This window comes from Populus trichocarpa, chromosome 4 (genome assembly GCF_000002775.5).
Source record: "Populus trichocarpa isolate Nisqually-1 chromosome 4, P.trichocarpa_v4.1, whole genome shotgun sequence".
Taxonomy (NCBI): domain Eukaryota; kingdom Viridiplantae; phylum Streptophyta; class Magnoliopsida; order Malpighiales; family Salicaceae; genus Populus; species Populus trichocarpa.
Window position 1 is genome coordinate 9,342,836 of NC_037288.2, and position 16,552 is coordinate 9,359,387.

The following is a 16,552-nucleotide window of genomic DNA, read 5'->3' on the forward strand; positions in this document are numbered from 1 at the left end:
ACGAGGCTGATTTCATCCAACAGTATGGTAGTGATCAAAGGCTCGCAGATTCAGATCCTTAGAAAGGAACTGAAGTATCAATTAGTTTCCATTTCCCAAGAATTTCTCCTGCAGATAATTTTACCCCGTGAAATGTAAATTGCCTGTGTAATGCTGTATCTCAGTGTCTGTTTTTTAACAAAATCATTACTCGGTCAGAAATCAAAGCTACTTGATTAATTAAGGTGGATATGTTCCAAATTGTAAGCATCTTTCACTGCTATCAGCTAAAAAATTTGCTGTGTAGTTTTGCAAAGCCTCACATTGCATGACTGGCAACATATATTCAATTCAATTCAATTTAATTTTCATCATTCGACATGTGGAAATAATGCCATCTGAAGAAAAAAAAGAAACAGGCTTCTTGTTTACTTGATGCATCTCAAAATCTAGGGAAAAGACACGTCTTTCCTTTGAGTCGAGTGCTATCAGCTCTCATAGAGCAAGATTAACAACTGGAAAGGTAGCAAGATTGCAAACAGAAAACCTAAAAAACAAAGTGGGGATCCAAATCTCTCTCATTTGTTTGCACTAACTTTGCTCTTAACAGTTTCAGCAGCTCCTTGTGCTTTAGCCTTTATTTGCTGACCAGTCTGCAATTCAAAATAATGTGTAAATATTAACAAATGACAGAGTAGTGATGTGGGATCTATGAAAGGATAATCTCTGAGGCATTGATTGAAAGATAATCTCTGAGATTGTTCCTTGAAAGATTGAGAGGAAACTTGTATTATATATGACTGTCAATGAGCATGGTGGAAAAGAAGTCCTGAACCTCTTGGCATGATTCCATGGCAGACTGGGCAGCATTGGAAGCTTTGTCCATAAACTGGCTGGTCTTTTCCTGAAAGGAAAATATGATTAAAACACCTCTATATTCACCTAGAAAAATCTGGGAAACACACTGTATTTAATTATTCATGTGACCATGCTAGCTACTTCATATCATAATTCATATGCATGAAGGACAAGGCATGCATGCCTTCCATCTTGTATCATGCCTGTAAAAACTGCTTCAAGAAATAGTATATTATGAACATATGGAGGACTAAAACCTGAGCTTGGCCCTTGGCTTGGCCAGCTTGGAAACTAGTGCTGTGAAAATCCATTCTTTTTCTGTTTCTTTTTGAAAATACAAATGCAAACAAAATGAGGCTCGAGTATTCAACTATAGAGATGAAAATCTTTAAAAATTGAGATAACGGTTGATTTTTAAAATATTTTTTATTTAAAAATGCATCAAAATAATATATATATATATATAAAATAAAAATTTGACATCAGCACATCAAAACAATTTAAAAATTTAAAAAAATAATCTTAAATTTTTTTAAAAAAATTTAGAGAAACATCATTTAAAATGCAACTCAAAATGGTTAATATATCTTACTTTATTAGATCTTTTTTTATGGTTTCGGATGATTATCAAAAGAGATAAGTATTTCTTTAATAAGAAAGTTTTATGTTAGATGTATGCTTCAATTTAAAGATGATAATAGATATTCACAAGTCAAAATTCTTTGTATTCATGATTTATCTATTATTTATTGGAAGTAAAAAATTTAAATATTTATATTTATCCATTAAGTTCGGTATCATATAGATATAATATCCAACTATTATTTAATATAAACAAAATAATAGTATATATATTTGAAGCGTGTGGGTATATATGAGGTTATGTTTGAATTGATTTTGGTAATATTTATACCTTATCAATTATAAAATAATTATAAAAAGTCCCCACTCATTCTGTTCCACGTGCCATCAAGGCAGGGAGCCACGTGGTGTGTTTGTGGAGTAGAAGACTTCTTTTTCAAATTGACTAAAAACTGTGACGTGGAAGTGGATTGCACTGTCCTAAAGGTCCCAATCATACGGTTGAGAAATTACAGATCCTCCGATCATGGACCCAGTCAGATCCTCGTCATCTAAATCTTAACTTATCTTCCAAGTACACGTGTAACGGCGCGCTTATAAGTTACGAACAGATGTCTTTCTAATTTTAGTAAGTGGTAAAATTTTCTTTCTTACAGCTTCTCTTTTCACAGTCCAACAAATGAAATTTCACTGTCTGCTACAGAAATGATAAGATAAGAAAGAAGTGAAGTTAATGTTGTTTTTTAAAGTAATTTTTATTTAAATATATATTAAAATAATATTTTTTATTTTTTAAAAATTATTTTTGATGTCAGCGTATCAAAATGATTTGAAAACATTAAAAAAATATTAATTTAAAATAAATAAATAAAATTTTAAATTTTAAAAAAAACACTTTTATAACATAAAAACAAATTTAAAAATACTTTGAACTAGTGTTAATCTATCCAGGATTTTATCTTAATTGGGTTAAAAATAATAATTTACTAGGTCAAATTTAGATAATTTTATCAACCCTTCAATATCTAAATTGATATTATTTTAATTTTTTTAAAAAATATATCATTATAATTCATTCAAATAAATTTGTTAAACCCATCCTGAAATAATTCAGGATAACTGTCGCTCTTAACTCACCACAACTCACTACGGTTGATTTTGTTCAAAATAAATCATGTATTATTGAAATTTTGAAAATGTAACAACAATTTTGAGATTTCGTATTCTCATGGTAAACAACTAAAATTAAGCTGTTTTATATTAATACTTACCTTTAATATCCAAAATTAGCTTTGTGATAAAAATTTAAAACAAGGAAATAGAGATTAAAACAAGCTTAAAGTTAAAAAAATAAAATAAAGAAAATGCCTTCAACGTAATTTAATTTTAACAAAATCCTTTTTTTTGTGCTAATAAAATTCCTATTTTGATAATTAAGATAATATAAATCCAAAGATATTCTTAACAAATTATTAAATGTTTTGATAAGTTTACTCAAAATAATTTAATTTAATTTCAACTCACTGTTATGACTGGAAAATCAGGATTTAATGTTTTTTTAATTTAAAAACCTGTTTTCAACCTATTTTTTTACCCAAAACATCTTAAGAAGAGTGATAAACTTATCGGTGACCTCTAAAAAACGAAAAAACCACTTGATATCAAAAACCAAACCGAGTTCAGATCTATTTTTTTTCACGAATTTTAAAGGTAAAAAACACATATTATGAACTTCCATAATCAAATAGAACCATCTAACACAAATATTGACTATTTTGATGGTCTAAATTGGTGTCAACAACATCTTTCTCTCTTTACTGTTGGAATTCGGTGACCTCTCTCTCTACTCTTTTAATCAAAGATTAAGAAATAATAAAAATGAACTTTTAAACTAAAATTAAATTGGAAAAATATTGAGGTACCTGTCACGGGGTGCGCCGCGACGTTGTCGGCAACGGCGGAGGCATTTATCATGCCTATGATGAGGTATTGTGTTAGAAAGGGTTTTGGATTTAATCATAAAATTATGATTAATGTTCAGGAGTCGCCACCTAGTATTATGGTTACTAGGAAATTATGGTCTGTGAAAGTCTGAGTAAGGGACTAATTGTACAAGGGAAAAACGCATCACCCCCAGTGCACCCTACCTAAGGTAAGTTGCATTGTTTTTCTAGGTCGAGTTTCTATTCGTTGGTATTTTCTAAGGTTTAAGACAGATCTCTCTTCATGAGAGAGTCTCTACCCTATCGGATTAAATCCTAACCATTCTAAAGTTAAAATTTTAGCATCACATTTATTTTATGTCTTATATCTTTAATCCCTGAGGGTGTATTTTATTGTGTAATTTTACACCCCATGGGTATTAAAGTCTACATTTGGACCCTAAAAAAAAGATTGTAAAAGAGTTTTTGATATTTTGACCAAACCGTAATGGATAATTATAAACTAGTTACGATATTTATTTTGCATTTTAAAACATGAGAAAAATGCAATTTTTGTTTTTATAAAGATATGCTTGGAAACATTTTAGGATTTGGTCGTATGCATGAAAACAAAACATTTTTCTTTGTTTTTTTGAAAGAGGAAATTAATTTAAAATATTTAAGATTTTTTTTTAAAAAAAATTTAGAAATATTTTGGAGGAAACCAGGTATTTTAATACCGGATCTGTATCTTATAGTGTAAGTATATAACCCAATATAAAGCAAAATTGGTAGAAAAACATGTTGGAAAATTACAAATTGTTTTTGAAAAGATTTTTGAATTTTTTTTTGGAATTTTTTTTTAAAGAAATTTAAATATTATAATATAATATAATATTATAAAATATATGGGTTGGGCCAGACCAGCTAACTGGGCTGAGCCCAGCTGGATTGGACCGATATCGACCCAACAAAACTGACCCTTTTAGGGGGGTGGACCGGCCCAACCATTTGGGCTGGGGTGGAATAGGTCTGACCCACCTTCAAAGTTAATTATTCTTCCATTGCATGCAGAATATCTTCTGCATGCAATGGCCATGAGAACGGGGAAGAAGAAAAGGGAGGCCACCTGACACGAGTGGGAGGAGCTGCTGGTCTGGGTGGCTGATGAGAGGTTGGCGGCGGCGTTGGTGGAGAGTTTTATGGCTGGTGTCGGCTGTGGGGTGAAGGAGAGAGAAGAAACAAAAATTGCAGAGGAGAGAGAGAGAGAGGAGGTCACGGTGGCTGCTCTGCCGCTGATGAGGAGCTGGGTTGATGGAGATGATAGTGGTCAAGCCGGTGGTGACGGTGGAGGTTGGTGCTGATGTTGTTGCTTCCGGTGCTGGAGAAGGAAAAAAATGAAAATGGTGGTGCTGATGGGCTGCTGCCGTCGCGGAGGAAAAAGGAGAAGCAATCGGTGGAGAGGGAGAAGTGTGGTGGAGAGGATGGTGGTCAAGCCGACGGTGATAGTGGTGGTGGCTGAAGGCACGATTGAGAAGGAGAAAGAAGAGAGAGAGAGACGATATAAAAAAGAGAAAAACAGGAGAGGGTAACTGGTTTTTTGTCAACTTTGGACTCGATTTGCGTCAAGCCATGAAATCCACCTCTATTTATAGGAGGTGGAAGATGGTAATCTTGTTTACACGGGGAGAAAATTGTAGCCATTACTTCAGTTGGGAAGGTCCCAACTATTGGTTCAAAGTAAGCACCATGAACTGTTAAATCTGACAGTTTAAGGCTATTTGAGGTGGCTATTTTAGGTTGGTGTCGGGGGTATTGTGTTGTCATTCAGAATGAACGGGCCATATCCGAGGATAGAGAGTTGTCAGGTGATCATTTTGGTTCACGATTGTCAAATTTGATGGACATTTAAGGCATTAAATGCATCTGAAATGTAGCCACCCCGGGCAGCTTTTCAGCTAAAAATCAGAGAAGATAATGAAAAGTGACCAGACGATGCGTCGTGTGGTGTTTTTTTAATTCAAAACGGCGCCGTTTAAGGTTAAATTAGGGATTTTTTTCCAACTTCAATTTAGTCCTTCAGCTTTCAATTGTTTTCGATTATAACCCTAATTGACCCTAAACGTTTGATTTAGTGCAATTTAGCTCTTGAAAAACTTCAATGTGAACCCCAAATTTACGAGTCTTTTGCATTTTTGTCATTAGTCTAGGATTTATGCAATTTAACCCCTAATTGACCATTAAACTTTCAATTTATTCAATTTCACCCCCAGTTTTTGTCAATTAAGCTCTCATAGTTTGGCGCTTTTTCCAGATTGGTCATTGACTGCGATTGTCTTCAATTTGACCCCTAATTGACCTCAAAACTTCATTTTTTTTTACGATTTGGCCCTTGATTTCAATAATTGATAAAAATTAAATTTGGTGTCTTAAAATTTCAATCTTCTCAATTAAAATTGGGCCCCCAAACTTAAGTTTTTACCAATTAAACCCCTAATAAAATTAATTTGACCATTTTAAAGTATAATTAAGTCCTTACACTTAATTAAATCCTTTAATTGGACCCAAATTAATTCTTAAACATAATTAAACTTTAATTTGACCCATGATTAAATCAAATTGACATATTAAAAATTTAATTATATCCTTAAACTTAATTGTTATGCAAATACGTCCAATGAGCATTTAATTTGACATTGAATTTGTATTGTTTCTTCATTGTTGGGCATAATGAGGTACAATGTCCTCCAAAATTACAGTTGTCTTTCCCGGTCTGTTTTCCTCACGTTGCCAGCCTTTATTTTATTTATTTTATTTTTATTTTGAAAAAAAAAATGAATTTTGAGGAATAACCCATAATTGGGTTATGATAGTACTGAAATTTTATTATTTGCGTTATTTTTAAAGTGTGAGGACTAAGTGTATCTTTTTTGAAACATTTAACACGCCACTTATGTTTTATGTCTTTTTCAATTTGATCTATATTTTTCTAATTATATCCTTGATTAAAAAAATTTAAAGTAATTAGTTTTTAATTAGGATTAAATCACCCAAAAATAAAATTTAAAAACTAAAATGAATTATTAAAAAATAAATAGTAGATCCATGATATTTTGTAGATGTGTGAACATTACAGTTAAAATCTCACACCTTTTAGATTTTTACTTAATTATTTCTAAATAAAAAAAAATCAATTTTTATGTCCTATAAGTAAAATCCCGGTTGTAATCAGAGTCTTTACTTTATATATATATATATATATATATATATATATTCAGAGTCCTGAAGCATATTTACTCCACTTAATAATAATAATAATAATAATAGCAACAGCAGCAGTTGAGTAAAACTCAAACTTGCTTACCTCATCAAATCCAATAGAATAAATAAATTAATTAATAAATTAATTAGCAGTCAACTATCCTTCAAATATTTCCTATATAATCTCCTCCACCATGACTCATTCCCCTATCTTTCTTATAACATAGGATTTCTCCTAAAAATTTGAAAAAATACAAAATAAAAACCTTGATCTCCACTTTCATGGCCCCAAAACTTCTGCCACCAAAACAACTCCAAAACCTCCGTTTCTTTATCACAAGGTCTCTCCACACCTCCTCCTCCTCGTCCTCGTCCTCTATATCCACCTCCGCCGCAGTCTCCCCTCTAAACTTGGCTGAAAAACCTGAACCCGCTTTTCAAAAACCACTCACCGCCATTCAAGATCATGCAAAACCATCATCTATCCTAGACTTTCATGACCACCAAAAACTTTTCTCAAATTTGCCAACCACCAAACTCTTGCATGCATCTTTAAATCTTTACCTGGCTTCTATAAGTCCTATGGTTGATTTTGGGATGTGGGTTATGAACTCTAGGCTTATGGAGACAGATAATATTTTACGTGCTGCTATGATAAAGACCGTAAGGCATACGTTCTTTGAACATTTTTGTGCTGGAGAAGATGTTGTTGAGGCAGGAAGGTGTATTAAGAAAGTTAATGAATCTGGTTTAAGAGGGATGTTGGTTTTCGCTGTTGAATATACAGGTGATAATGATGCTTGTGATCAGAATTTGAAAGGGTTTCTTGATACTGTTCAATCTGCCATGTCTCTTCCTCCATCTTCTGTAAGATTTCAATTTTCCTTAATTTTAGCCCTTTTCGTTTATCAATTTAATTTTACTATCTTTTTCCAATTTTTTTTGATCCGTTAATTAGTTCATATTAGCCAGAGAGTAATTTACTTTTGAAATTAGATACGGGTCCTGCAGCATATGCTAGTTTTACTGCTTGGAATGCAAGCAGAATCCTTCAAATACAAGTGTAAGCAAGTTGTGTCCTGTTGGACTCCACCTCTCATGGTGTACAATATTGACCGTAAGAATTTGGAAATACATGCATCACAGAAAATGACAGCAAGAGCATAGCCAGATTAGTTGAATATTCTTCTTGAGAGGTTTCCTCTCAGAAATTGAACACACTAGCTACAAGAGCACATCTTTCCTTCGGTTTTATGGTCCGGGTATCCTCGGGCTAGCTTTCGTGTATCCTACCAGGTTTCTTTTGTCTTTCTTTGATGTTGTGAGAAAGAAAACAACCCAGATGTTGAATGCTAATTTTATTATTTTTGTGTACTTACATCAGGTGAGCAGTGTGGTGGTAAAGATCACAGCAATTTGCCCCATAAGCTTGTTAGAGAGAGTTAGTGATTTGTTAAGGTGGCAACAGAGATATCCTTCTTTCAACCTTCCATGGAAACAGAACAGTTTTCCACTTTTTTCTGATTCAAGCCCCTTGTATCATACTCTTAAAAAACCAGAACCATTAACCCCACAAGAAGAGCACGATCTCCAATTAGGCCAGGAGAGATTGTGGAAACTATGTGAAAAAAGTGTCCAGGCCAATATCCCATTAACGGTGGATGCAGAGAAAACAGCTATTCAACCTGCCATTGATTACTTGACATATTCGGCAGCGATCAAGTACAACAAAGATGATAATCCCATTGTGTATGGCACGATTCAAGCCTACTTGAAAGATGCAAAAGAGAGATTGTTACTTGCAACTAAAGCTGCTGACAAAATGAGAGTCCCAATGGGGTTTAAGGTAGTGAGGGGTGCTTACATGTCTAGTGAAAGTAAATTAGCCTCTGCATTAGGTTATGATTCTCCCATTCACAATAGTATTCAAGAGACACATGCTTGCTACAATGATTGTGCTTCGTTCATGCTTGAAAAGATCGCTAATAGCTCGGATGCAGTCATTCTTGCAACACATAATGTTGAATCAGGTAAAGATCTCAAGGAAACATATATATGATAAATTACAGCTATTGTAATAGAAATTGGATTTGATACAGGATGTTCTGTGTACATTCTATAGGGAGATTGGCAGCAACGAAGGCACTAGACCTGGGGATTAGAAAGGGGAATCCAAAGCTTGAGTTTGCACAGCTATATGGAATGTCAGATGCACTTTCATTTGGTTTAAGCAATGCAGGTTTTCTAGTTAGCAAGTACATGCCATATGGACCTGTTGAGAAGGTTATCCCTTACCTTCTAAGGAGGGCTGAAGAGAATAGGGGACTATTATCTACTTCAAGCATTGACAAGGAACTTATGAGGTGAAGTACTTTAACACCGACTCAAGAATCTGAAAACAAATAAGGGTTTTAGAAAATGGTCTCAAGTCACAATGGTTTTACTCTTTTTTTTTTTCTCTGCAGGAAGGAGTTGAAGAGAAGACTTAAAGCTGCAATCTTCTGAAGTGAAAGTTCAAAGCTTTGAGCGACAAGCCGACAACAAGGTCTAGAATTGGAAGATGACAGAAAATGTACATATGTAATCAAAAGCAAATTGCTCACTAGAACAAAAACAGTTCACGTTATCTTGAAAAAATAATGTTCATAGCAATCTTGCAGCAGATTTTATTATTTCTTCTCTCTGCTCTCACAACAACTCGACAACATTCTTTCCTTACCCTCAAAGGGACAAGCCTGATAATTTGGATCTAAATGTGTAAGCAAAGAGAGCTTTCATGAGTTCAGTAGAGTGCTTGGACATCAAAGCTTGAAGGAGACTTGCTATAATTAATTCTGTCATTCAAATTCACATGGTGGGTAATCAGCAAATTAACGAGTATCGAAAAAAATGATTTCTAAGCAATCTGAGCCCAACATTGTCACACTACAAGGACAGATTCTTTTTTTAAAAAAGGACATTTGAAAAGGGCATTGTTTCCATGAAATGAATGGCTGCAATTAACCCCAGCTAGGAGTCTTTTTAATTCTTGGTGTTCATTATGTCCTTTCCCCCCCTAAATTAAGGAGTCACTGCTTATGGTGGAGTGATGTGGAGATCGGAGCACTTATTTTTTGTGGTAGGTCAAAAGATAAAATTGCAACTGAAGATTAGATGACGTGAGAAAAAGATCCAAAATGTTTTCCGGCTGACTCAGATTTAAGAGGGATGTTTTAGAATGATGTAATCATTGTTTTTTAAAGTTTTTTTTTTAATATATAAAAATAAAAGTTTATTTTAAAAAATTAATTTTAATATTCTTCAAACGGCAAAATGATGGTACGTATAATTTGGCCTTGAAAAAAAAGAAAGAAAAGCACACCTAAATTAATCTTTGCTTCTCGGCAACTTTCACCTTCATCTTGTGCGTCTTCTGTCCATTTTTCTCCCCAATAGGAACAAGCAGCGTATCTTATCTAGTAGATTTGTGTGTTCATCATAGTGCACTAATGCTACGGAATGGGCTTCACCATAATGTAGTGCCTCAAACTCCATTCCAACTCAAATAATTTAAGTCTATTTCGTGGATGACAAGACAATTATTAGGAATAAACAAACTTATCACAATCTCCAACATTTCCAGCTGTAAGATCATGACTCTTTTCATTCACACTGCTGTGCAACATGCTTGATGGGTTCACAAATGTGCAATGCATTGGAAAATGAAGAAGGGAAATTAATTGAAAAAAAACAAAACAAAATCAGACAGCTAGAGAATCAAATTAGGTGCATAAAATTCAGCAGAGAGACACAAATTTTTCACATGACATGAAAGAACTTAAGGTACATGAAATGTAAGGAAAGAAAGTCCCAACAACTTGCTCTAATAGTGGATGTCAAAATCATACCAATTGGAGTCCCAACTAGTTGGGAATACACTTTATTTGCCGTGACAGATGAGCAGAAGAGCATATCATTTCCAAGAAAATGACAGGTATAGATAGAAACCAAATAAAAGATTCCAAAAGCCATCTACCACTGCCCATCACAGCTTAGCTAGCTGCCTTGAATGCTGATGTTATCGAAAGCATGATAATGAAAAGAGAGTTATTGCCAGTCCAGGGAGATGATGTGGCTGGTTAGATCCACATGGGCCAAGTCCTTGCAATAGTTTTCCAGGAGGAGATTATGACAAAAGGGAAGGTGAAAGTGATTCTGTAGAATTTTCTCCACTATAAGATTCAGAATGATGCAATTGCATATGAAAGCAGCAGGAAACCCAGTAATGAGCCCTCTGGCTCAATAGGACCACTCACATCATAAAAAGGGAGGTTCACACATTCAAGCCACGCCGGGGGGGGTGGGGGTATGAAAACGACTAATCAGCGACCAACAGAAAGAACTAGCCTGATTGAACAAACAACACGCTAGAGAAAAGTTTTTAGTGGACAAATCAAAATGTTCTGCTGTTAAGAGGATGTGATCAAGGATGACTAAGTTGGTAACCATACCAGGATGATTGAAAGTGATAAGGACCAAATTACTGATAGCAAAGGGACCCCTCAGGGCATATTGGCATATTTGGCCACAATGCGACCCTATGACAGTATGATCAAATAGTGCAGCGGGGATAAAAAGTGTCATCGAACTAATAAGGAGTGCACTCTGGTTCTACTTGACTAAGCCTCGTGATCATCCAAGGAGTTTAGAAAGGAAAGTGCAAAGGATTTCTTTACGAACCACATAACGTGGTAATATTAACTTGACAGATTTCCATCACAGATCTTGATAACATTTGTCACTTGATTCCATATAACCGGATCCATGCTGAAGATATGGAAAGAAAATGTTATACTACATTGGTATGAAAAAAGATGTACATGAATAACAAGAAAATTGCAGCCAATAAGTATCTCGCTACTATTTTTCATGTCTTCTACTTTCAGGATTGGAATAGAGAGTGCAAGAAAGTGGGATTATATTTTCAGCAGCATACTTTGTAGCATAAACGCAGTTAATGTACTCATCATTTACATGTCATCACATAGAGGGGATCAACCAAGAATTGTTATGAATCATGATCCTCTCAGCCTAAGTATATTGGACACTTCAAAATCATCTAATCTTGGGGTGTGGAAATTGAAAAAGATATGAACCCAGTATGCTTTAATGATAAAATGTCATCTGACTTGAAAGCATACATTATAGATGGTTATTCCAGCACCCATCACACAAACACCAGAATGACAATTCCACTAATTTGAATATGTATCTTGTGGTAAATTTATCGATAGACATCAAAATTTTGTACATATAGACCCTAGAAAAACCTAAATAACCAAAAACAAGAAAATGTAACCATAGTAAAAGTAAATTGAAACAAAACCTACTTTTCAGCTCAGGGTCTGGTAACCTAAAGAGCCTTGCAAACCATCCTGTCTTGTGTCAATCGTTCCCATCAACGAAGGAATCCATGGGAACAATTTGCCCAGCTCTTTGCTTATTGTACTGGGCCTTAGTTGCCTGTCCCCGATTCCAAACTTTGCTCTTTCAATTGCTTCCATTACATCTTCCCTTGTCACAATGTCTCCACCTGCAAAAACCAAACTTACTCGATTCATATTTAATAATAAATGATATAATTATTCTCGAGGTATCTAATGCATAAAGCTTGCAATATAAAAGAGGGTATACAAAATTGGGGAGTGGGGTAGAATTACTCAATGAAGATGTAATGAAAAAGAATGGAAATAAAATGATGGCCCACCACATGAGGATAAGGCTGCTATCTGTAGTGGATTCAAATTGTCATTGTAGATGGTAAAAGACCAGATAACAGCTTATTTATAACATAAACCTTACCTCTTCGAGCAGCAAGTAAAGCAGCTTCATTAATGATGTTTGCAAGATCAGCACCTACAAACCCTGGTGTCAATGAAGCAACTAGATTACAGATAAGATCTGCATCTTCATCTATAGGAACCCCTCTCAAATGTACAGCCAAGATCTTTCTCCTTCCTTCTTCATCTGGTTCTCCAACAACTACCTTTCTTGAAAAGCGACCAGGCCGGCAAAGGGCTGGATCCAAAGCTTCCGGCCTATTAGTTGCTGCAATAACCACCACTTTCATTTCTGACTCAAAACCATCCATTTCAGTCAGCAACTACAGAGGCAAAAAAAAGTCAGTTGCGAGGGCAAAACTTTTATTTGGAACAAAATATTCAGAAATTTTGGAGGAAAATCTTAAGTCAGAGGATTTAGAGTAACAATGCTAAACAATGACAAAACAAGCAAGAAAGCCAGTTGATTTATCAGAAGTTCTGACAAGAATATAATATGCAAGGTTAGACATGTCTCTGAAGTTTAACATAGTAATTTTAGCAATGCGCATAGTGCCTGACAAACATATGTAATATGTAGATGAAGTTGCACACCAATAACGCAAAAGATTGCATAAATATAGGATTCAGTAAACTACAATACATCCAGTAAAAAAATGGAAACACTGCAAGAGATGCAAGAAGGTTTGAATGATTAGGTTACCTGGTTTAGTGTTTGATCTCGTTCGTCATTGAAACTTCTACCACGTTTTCCCCCAACTGCATCAAGTTCATCGATGAATATAATTGACGGAGAAGATTTTCTTGCTGCATTAAAGAGATCTCTAATCCGAGCTGCTCCTCTACCAACAAACAACTCCACAAATTCACTGGCAGAGACACTGAAAAATGGTACTCCTGCTTCTCCAGCAACTGCACGTGCCAGTAATGTCTTCCCTGTTCCTGGGGGACCAACCAGCAATACACCTCTAGGTAACTTTGCTCCCAGTTTTTGATAATTCATTGCTCCTTGCAGACACAAAACTATCTACAAAGCATGAATCACATCAATGAGTTTAACATAGATATTCTAGAAAGATCCATCAACATAATGGAACCATCAGTGTCCGTAAACAGAAATCTTGCAAGACAACAAACAAAATATTGAGCTGGTCTCAGATTCAGATTCGAAGTAGGAAATATAATTAAAAGAGAAGTCAAGGTATCTATACAATTCTTTATCAAGCAGCTTCAGCAAAGATCAAGAAATCTCCAAGAGGATATAAGATATGGTTGGACAAGAAAGCAGCAAGACATCACCTTGCTCAGACTCAGAAAGCCTCATGCATAACTTGGGAGTTAGCAAAGAAGTTCAAGTGAGATTAAAACTAGCTTTATGACGTGTTCAAATGCAGACTTATAACCCCATTAGCATCATATGTAACAACTTCAAGAGTTCTTTATAGAGCAAATACAGCTCGATTACAAAATGGTTAATGATAGAGATACATAAAGTTAGACTCATTCGTTAATCCCCTCCACTAAATCTTATTATTCTATTACAATTGTGCAGATGAACATAAAATTTAAATAGACTATGACTCTTGACACTTGCTTCAGTAATAAATAGATAACTGGAAGTTTTTTTTTTTTTTTTAGAATTATATCTGAATATCTGATATCATTTTATTTCGAGGAAACTTTAAGAGGGGAATTGCTTACCTCCATGAGTTCTATCTTAGCAACATCAACACCCTCCACATCATCAAAAGTGACTTCCTGATTATTTGATCGCCTCTTTCGTGCTGGGCTATTAGCAGCAGAAAGTTGGCGATAGAGGAGCCACATCATAGGAGTCAAGGGAATCCACAAAGATATTATAGTTATAAGCAAACTCCTTATTGACATCAGAATTGATTGAGGGGCTGAGCTGTATGCTGTTCCCTTTGCTCTCATCAAAGTAAGAAGAAATTTCTCGTCACGATCTACTTTCCTTGTAGAAAATTGCCACTCTGGGGTGGAAGCTCGTGGCCTTGAAAATTTCTTAAATACATCTACCCTTGATGCCAGACCAGTTTTGCTCACAACACGTTCTATTGCAACTGTTTCAGCTGCATTCTCATTTGGAAGATTTAATACTGAAGATTTGTCTTCTGAGTTTTCAGTACCCACAGAGTCTGTGTTATAGTATATACGACGAGATCCCTCTTCAAATAAGACGTTTGTAACATAGCCATTTTGAAGGCTGGCTATCAATTCTGAATAAGGAACAATCTTTGGAGATGGCAACGCAGTTAATCTCAAAAACAAGTAGCACATTCCCAATGCAACAGAAATTGAAGTGTAAAGTGTCATTCTTCTTATATTCCTTCTCAAGAACATTCCAAAATCATTCAACATCGACCTAATCGAAACTCCCTTCAATCTTATCTTCAATAGCCGCAGTCTTGTTTTCAATCTAAGTGAAAACCTCTTCCTCAAATTACCATTTCCTCTTTTCCTCAAATGGCTCTCTTCATCTCTACTTTTTTCACTGCTCAATGGCCTAAATGAGCTCTTACAAGACATCCCATTTTGAGACTTACAACCACCACAAAACCCCGATAAATGAACCCCGGTTTTTCCATCATAAAATGATGACCTAAACTTGCTCCTCCAAAGCAACAAATGTTGGAGTTTGCCAGCACTGCAAAGTCCCAAAGAAGGGATCAACACTGGACTGTAACAAATAGTTGAATTTCTCTTCAAAGATTTAGTATTTCCATTATTGACTCCAGAGTTCAGTTTAAAATTCAAGAACCCGTTATTGCAAACAGCAGAAAAAGAAGCCATGCCTCTTCAAAACAACAACAACTAGCTTTACCAAGAAAATCAAGAAATATCCATTACTAGCATGAACCTGTCATTTGGGATTCCGCAAGAAATCATACATAAGAACCTGCTATAAACCGTCGAGACCTTAAAGAATTGACGTGGTTCTTACCTGGTTTTTGTAGAAACTGGAAACAAACTGAGGAATGGGCAACTACTGTATTTGTGCTTGTTCAGCGGTGAAGATAAGAAAATTTTTTTGGGTTTATAAGAACCCGAGGATTGGGTTTTTTCACTCTATAGCAATAATCACACGTGTGGTGCCTGTACTATAGTTGAGTCCCCATATTACTAATTTGATCAGTTGAGTCCTTTTAGTAGTTAAGGTTTAGCAACTCCATTGGCATTGATCTTTGGAACTGTCATATTGAAAAAACGTTTCGAGTTTTATCTCAGATTTTAAAACTCTTTAAAATTGAGAAAATAAATAAATTTATTCCCGTTAAATGTTTTTAAATGAAAAATTAATTGATAAATATCATCAATTTTTGTCTTTTTAGATAAATATTTTTACACATAATTGCTAATTTTAGTAAATAATAAAAGGTAAAAAAAATAAAACTTCAAAAAAAAAAACGAGTTGAACTAAGATAATAATGACAAAAATGAGGATTTTAGCGAGATAGAGAGATGAGTGAAATTGAGAGAAGAAAGTAGGTTATTGGAGGGAAATTTTCATTCGTAGGATGGAAATGTTTTGATTTATAAGAGGGAAAAAAACTTATTCTTTATTTTTGTAAATTAAATGGATGGTTTGGGTTCTTACATTTTTTTTTTATTTTAAGATTATCTATCTTTTTCTTGAGTATAAAACAATCAAATTTCATTTCCTAAACTTTTTTTTTTTCTTTTAGAAGTTAAAGATGAGACTAGATTTAGTCAACTGAATAAGGACATGGTTTGAAAGTATGATTGAGGTTAATTTTTAAATTTTTTTTTTAAATATATTAAAAAAATTATTAAAAAAATAATTTAAAACAAAAAAATTCAAAACTTATTGAAATTATAGTGCAAACACACCTCGAAATAGACATTAATAACTGTTTGTTTTTGCGTTTCAAAAGCGCTTTTAAAAAAATTAAATATTTTTTATTTTTTTCTTTACTTCAAATTAATATTTTTTTGATGATTTTAGATCATTTTGATGCGCCGATGTTAAAAATAATTTTTAAAAAATAAAAAAAAATATTATTTTGATACATTTCCAAGTAGAAAACACTTTAAAAAATAACCGTAACCACACAAGTGAAATACCCACTAATGATGTCGGAAAAAAATATG

The 16,552-nt window shown here is 34.2% G+C and overlaps 3 protein-coding genes and 1 long non-coding RNA gene across 6 annotated transcripts; 2 read left to right on the forward strand and 2 right to left on the reverse strand.

Annotated features, from left to right (window-relative positions):
* Nucleotides 1–389: 389 nt before the first annotated feature.
* LOC112327156 (stress-induced protein KIN2-like) lies at nucleotides 390–1,231 on the reverse strand. The gene is made up of 3 exons (XM_024598763.2): nucleotides 1,095–1,231; nucleotides 815–883; nucleotides 390–632 (listed from the first exon to the last, which is right to left on the reverse strand). The coding sequence occupies exons 1-3, from the start codon at nucleotides 1,146–1,148 to the stop codon at nucleotides 558–560; spliced, it is 198 nt and encodes a 65-aa protein (XP_024454531.1). The 5' UTR covers nucleotides 1,149–1,231; the 3' UTR covers nucleotides 390–557.
* A 5,570-nt stretch (nucleotides 1,232–6,801) lies between these two features.
* LOC7468373 (proline dehydrogenase 2, mitochondrial) lies at nucleotides 6,802–9,274 on the forward strand. The gene is made up of 4 exons (XM_002305255.4): nucleotides 6,802–7,469; nucleotides 7,987–8,632; nucleotides 8,725–8,965; nucleotides 9,068–9,274. Exons 1-4 carry the CDS (start codon nucleotides 6,885–6,887, stop codon nucleotides 9,105–9,107), a joined length of 1,512 nt encoding a protein of 503 aa, XP_002305291.4. The 5' UTR covers nucleotides 6,802–6,884; the 3' UTR covers nucleotides 9,108–9,274.
* A 2,446-nt stretch (nucleotides 9,275–11,720) lies between these two features.
* On the reverse strand, nucleotides 11,721–15,534 carry LOC7468374 (probable inactive ATP-dependent zinc metalloprotease FTSHI 3, chloroplastic). Of its 3 annotated transcripts, none has more exons than XM_002305938.4 (5): nucleotides 15,384–15,534; nucleotides 14,123–15,086; nucleotides 13,125–13,448; nucleotides 12,444–12,744; nucleotides 11,721–12,174 (listed from the first exon to the last, which is right to left on the reverse strand). In XM_002305938.4, exons 2-5 carry the CDS (start codon nucleotides 14,966–14,968, stop codon nucleotides 11,975–11,977), a joined length of 1,671 nt encoding a protein of 556 aa, XP_002305974.1. In that variant the 5' UTR covers nucleotides 14,969–15,086; nucleotides 15,384–15,534; the 3' UTR covers nucleotides 11,721–11,974. The 3 variants fall into 3 exon arrangements, with proteins under 3 accessions (XP_002305974.1, XP_024455043.1, XP_024455044.1); XM_024599275.2 differs by having other exon boundaries at nucleotides 14,123–15,299; nucleotides 15,384–15,483; XM_024599276.2 differs by having other exon boundaries at nucleotides 14,123–15,477.
* LOC127905196 (uncharacterized) lies at nucleotides 12,744–13,270 on the forward strand. Its single transcript, XR_008058978.1, has 2 exons — nucleotides 12,744–12,924; nucleotides 13,002–13,270. It is a non-coding gene; the product is annotated as an uncharacterized LOC127905196 (long non-coding RNA).
* Nucleotides 15,535–16,552: the final 1,018 nt, after the last annotated feature.

Bases quoted from the DNA above. Each gene is read 5' to 3' on its own strand.
- LOC7468374 (XM_024599275.2), bottom strand. From the start codon at position 15,232: ATGGCTTCTTTTTCTGCTGTTTGCAATAACGGGTTCTTGAATTTTAAA. The intron at 13,449-14,122 runs GTAAGCAATTCC...CATGCTTTGTAG, and splicing joins CTAAGATAGAACTCATGGAG to ATAGTTTTGTGTCTGCAAGG. The intron at 12,745-13,124 runs GTAACCTAATCA...TTGCCTCTGTAG, and splicing joins GAGATCAAACACTAAACCAG to TTGCTGACTGAAATGGATGG.
- LOC112327156 (XM_024598763.2), bottom strand. From the start codon at position 1,148: ATGGATTTTCACAGCACTAGTTTCCAAGCTGGCCAAGCCAAGGGCCAA. The intron at 884-1,094 runs GTTTTAGTCCTC...TTTTCCTTTCAG, and splicing joins AAGCCAAGGGCCAAGCTCAG to GAAAAGACCAGCCAGTTTAT. The intron at 633-814 runs GTTCAGGACTTC...TTTGAATTGCAG, and splicing joins CCATGGAATCATGCCAAGAG to ACTGGTCAGCAAATAAAGGC.
- LOC7468373 (XM_002305255.4), top strand. From the start codon at position 6,885: ATGGCCCCAAAACTTCTGCCACCAAAACAACTCCAAAACCTCCGTTTC. The intron at 7,470-7,986 runs GTAAGATTTCAA...TACTTACATCAG, and splicing joins TGTCTCTTCCTCCATCTTCT to GTGAGCAGTGTGGTGGTAAA. The intron at 8,633-8,724 runs GTAAAGATCTCA...TACATTCTATAG, and splicing joins AACACATAATGTTGAATCAG to GGAGATTGGCAGCAACGAAG.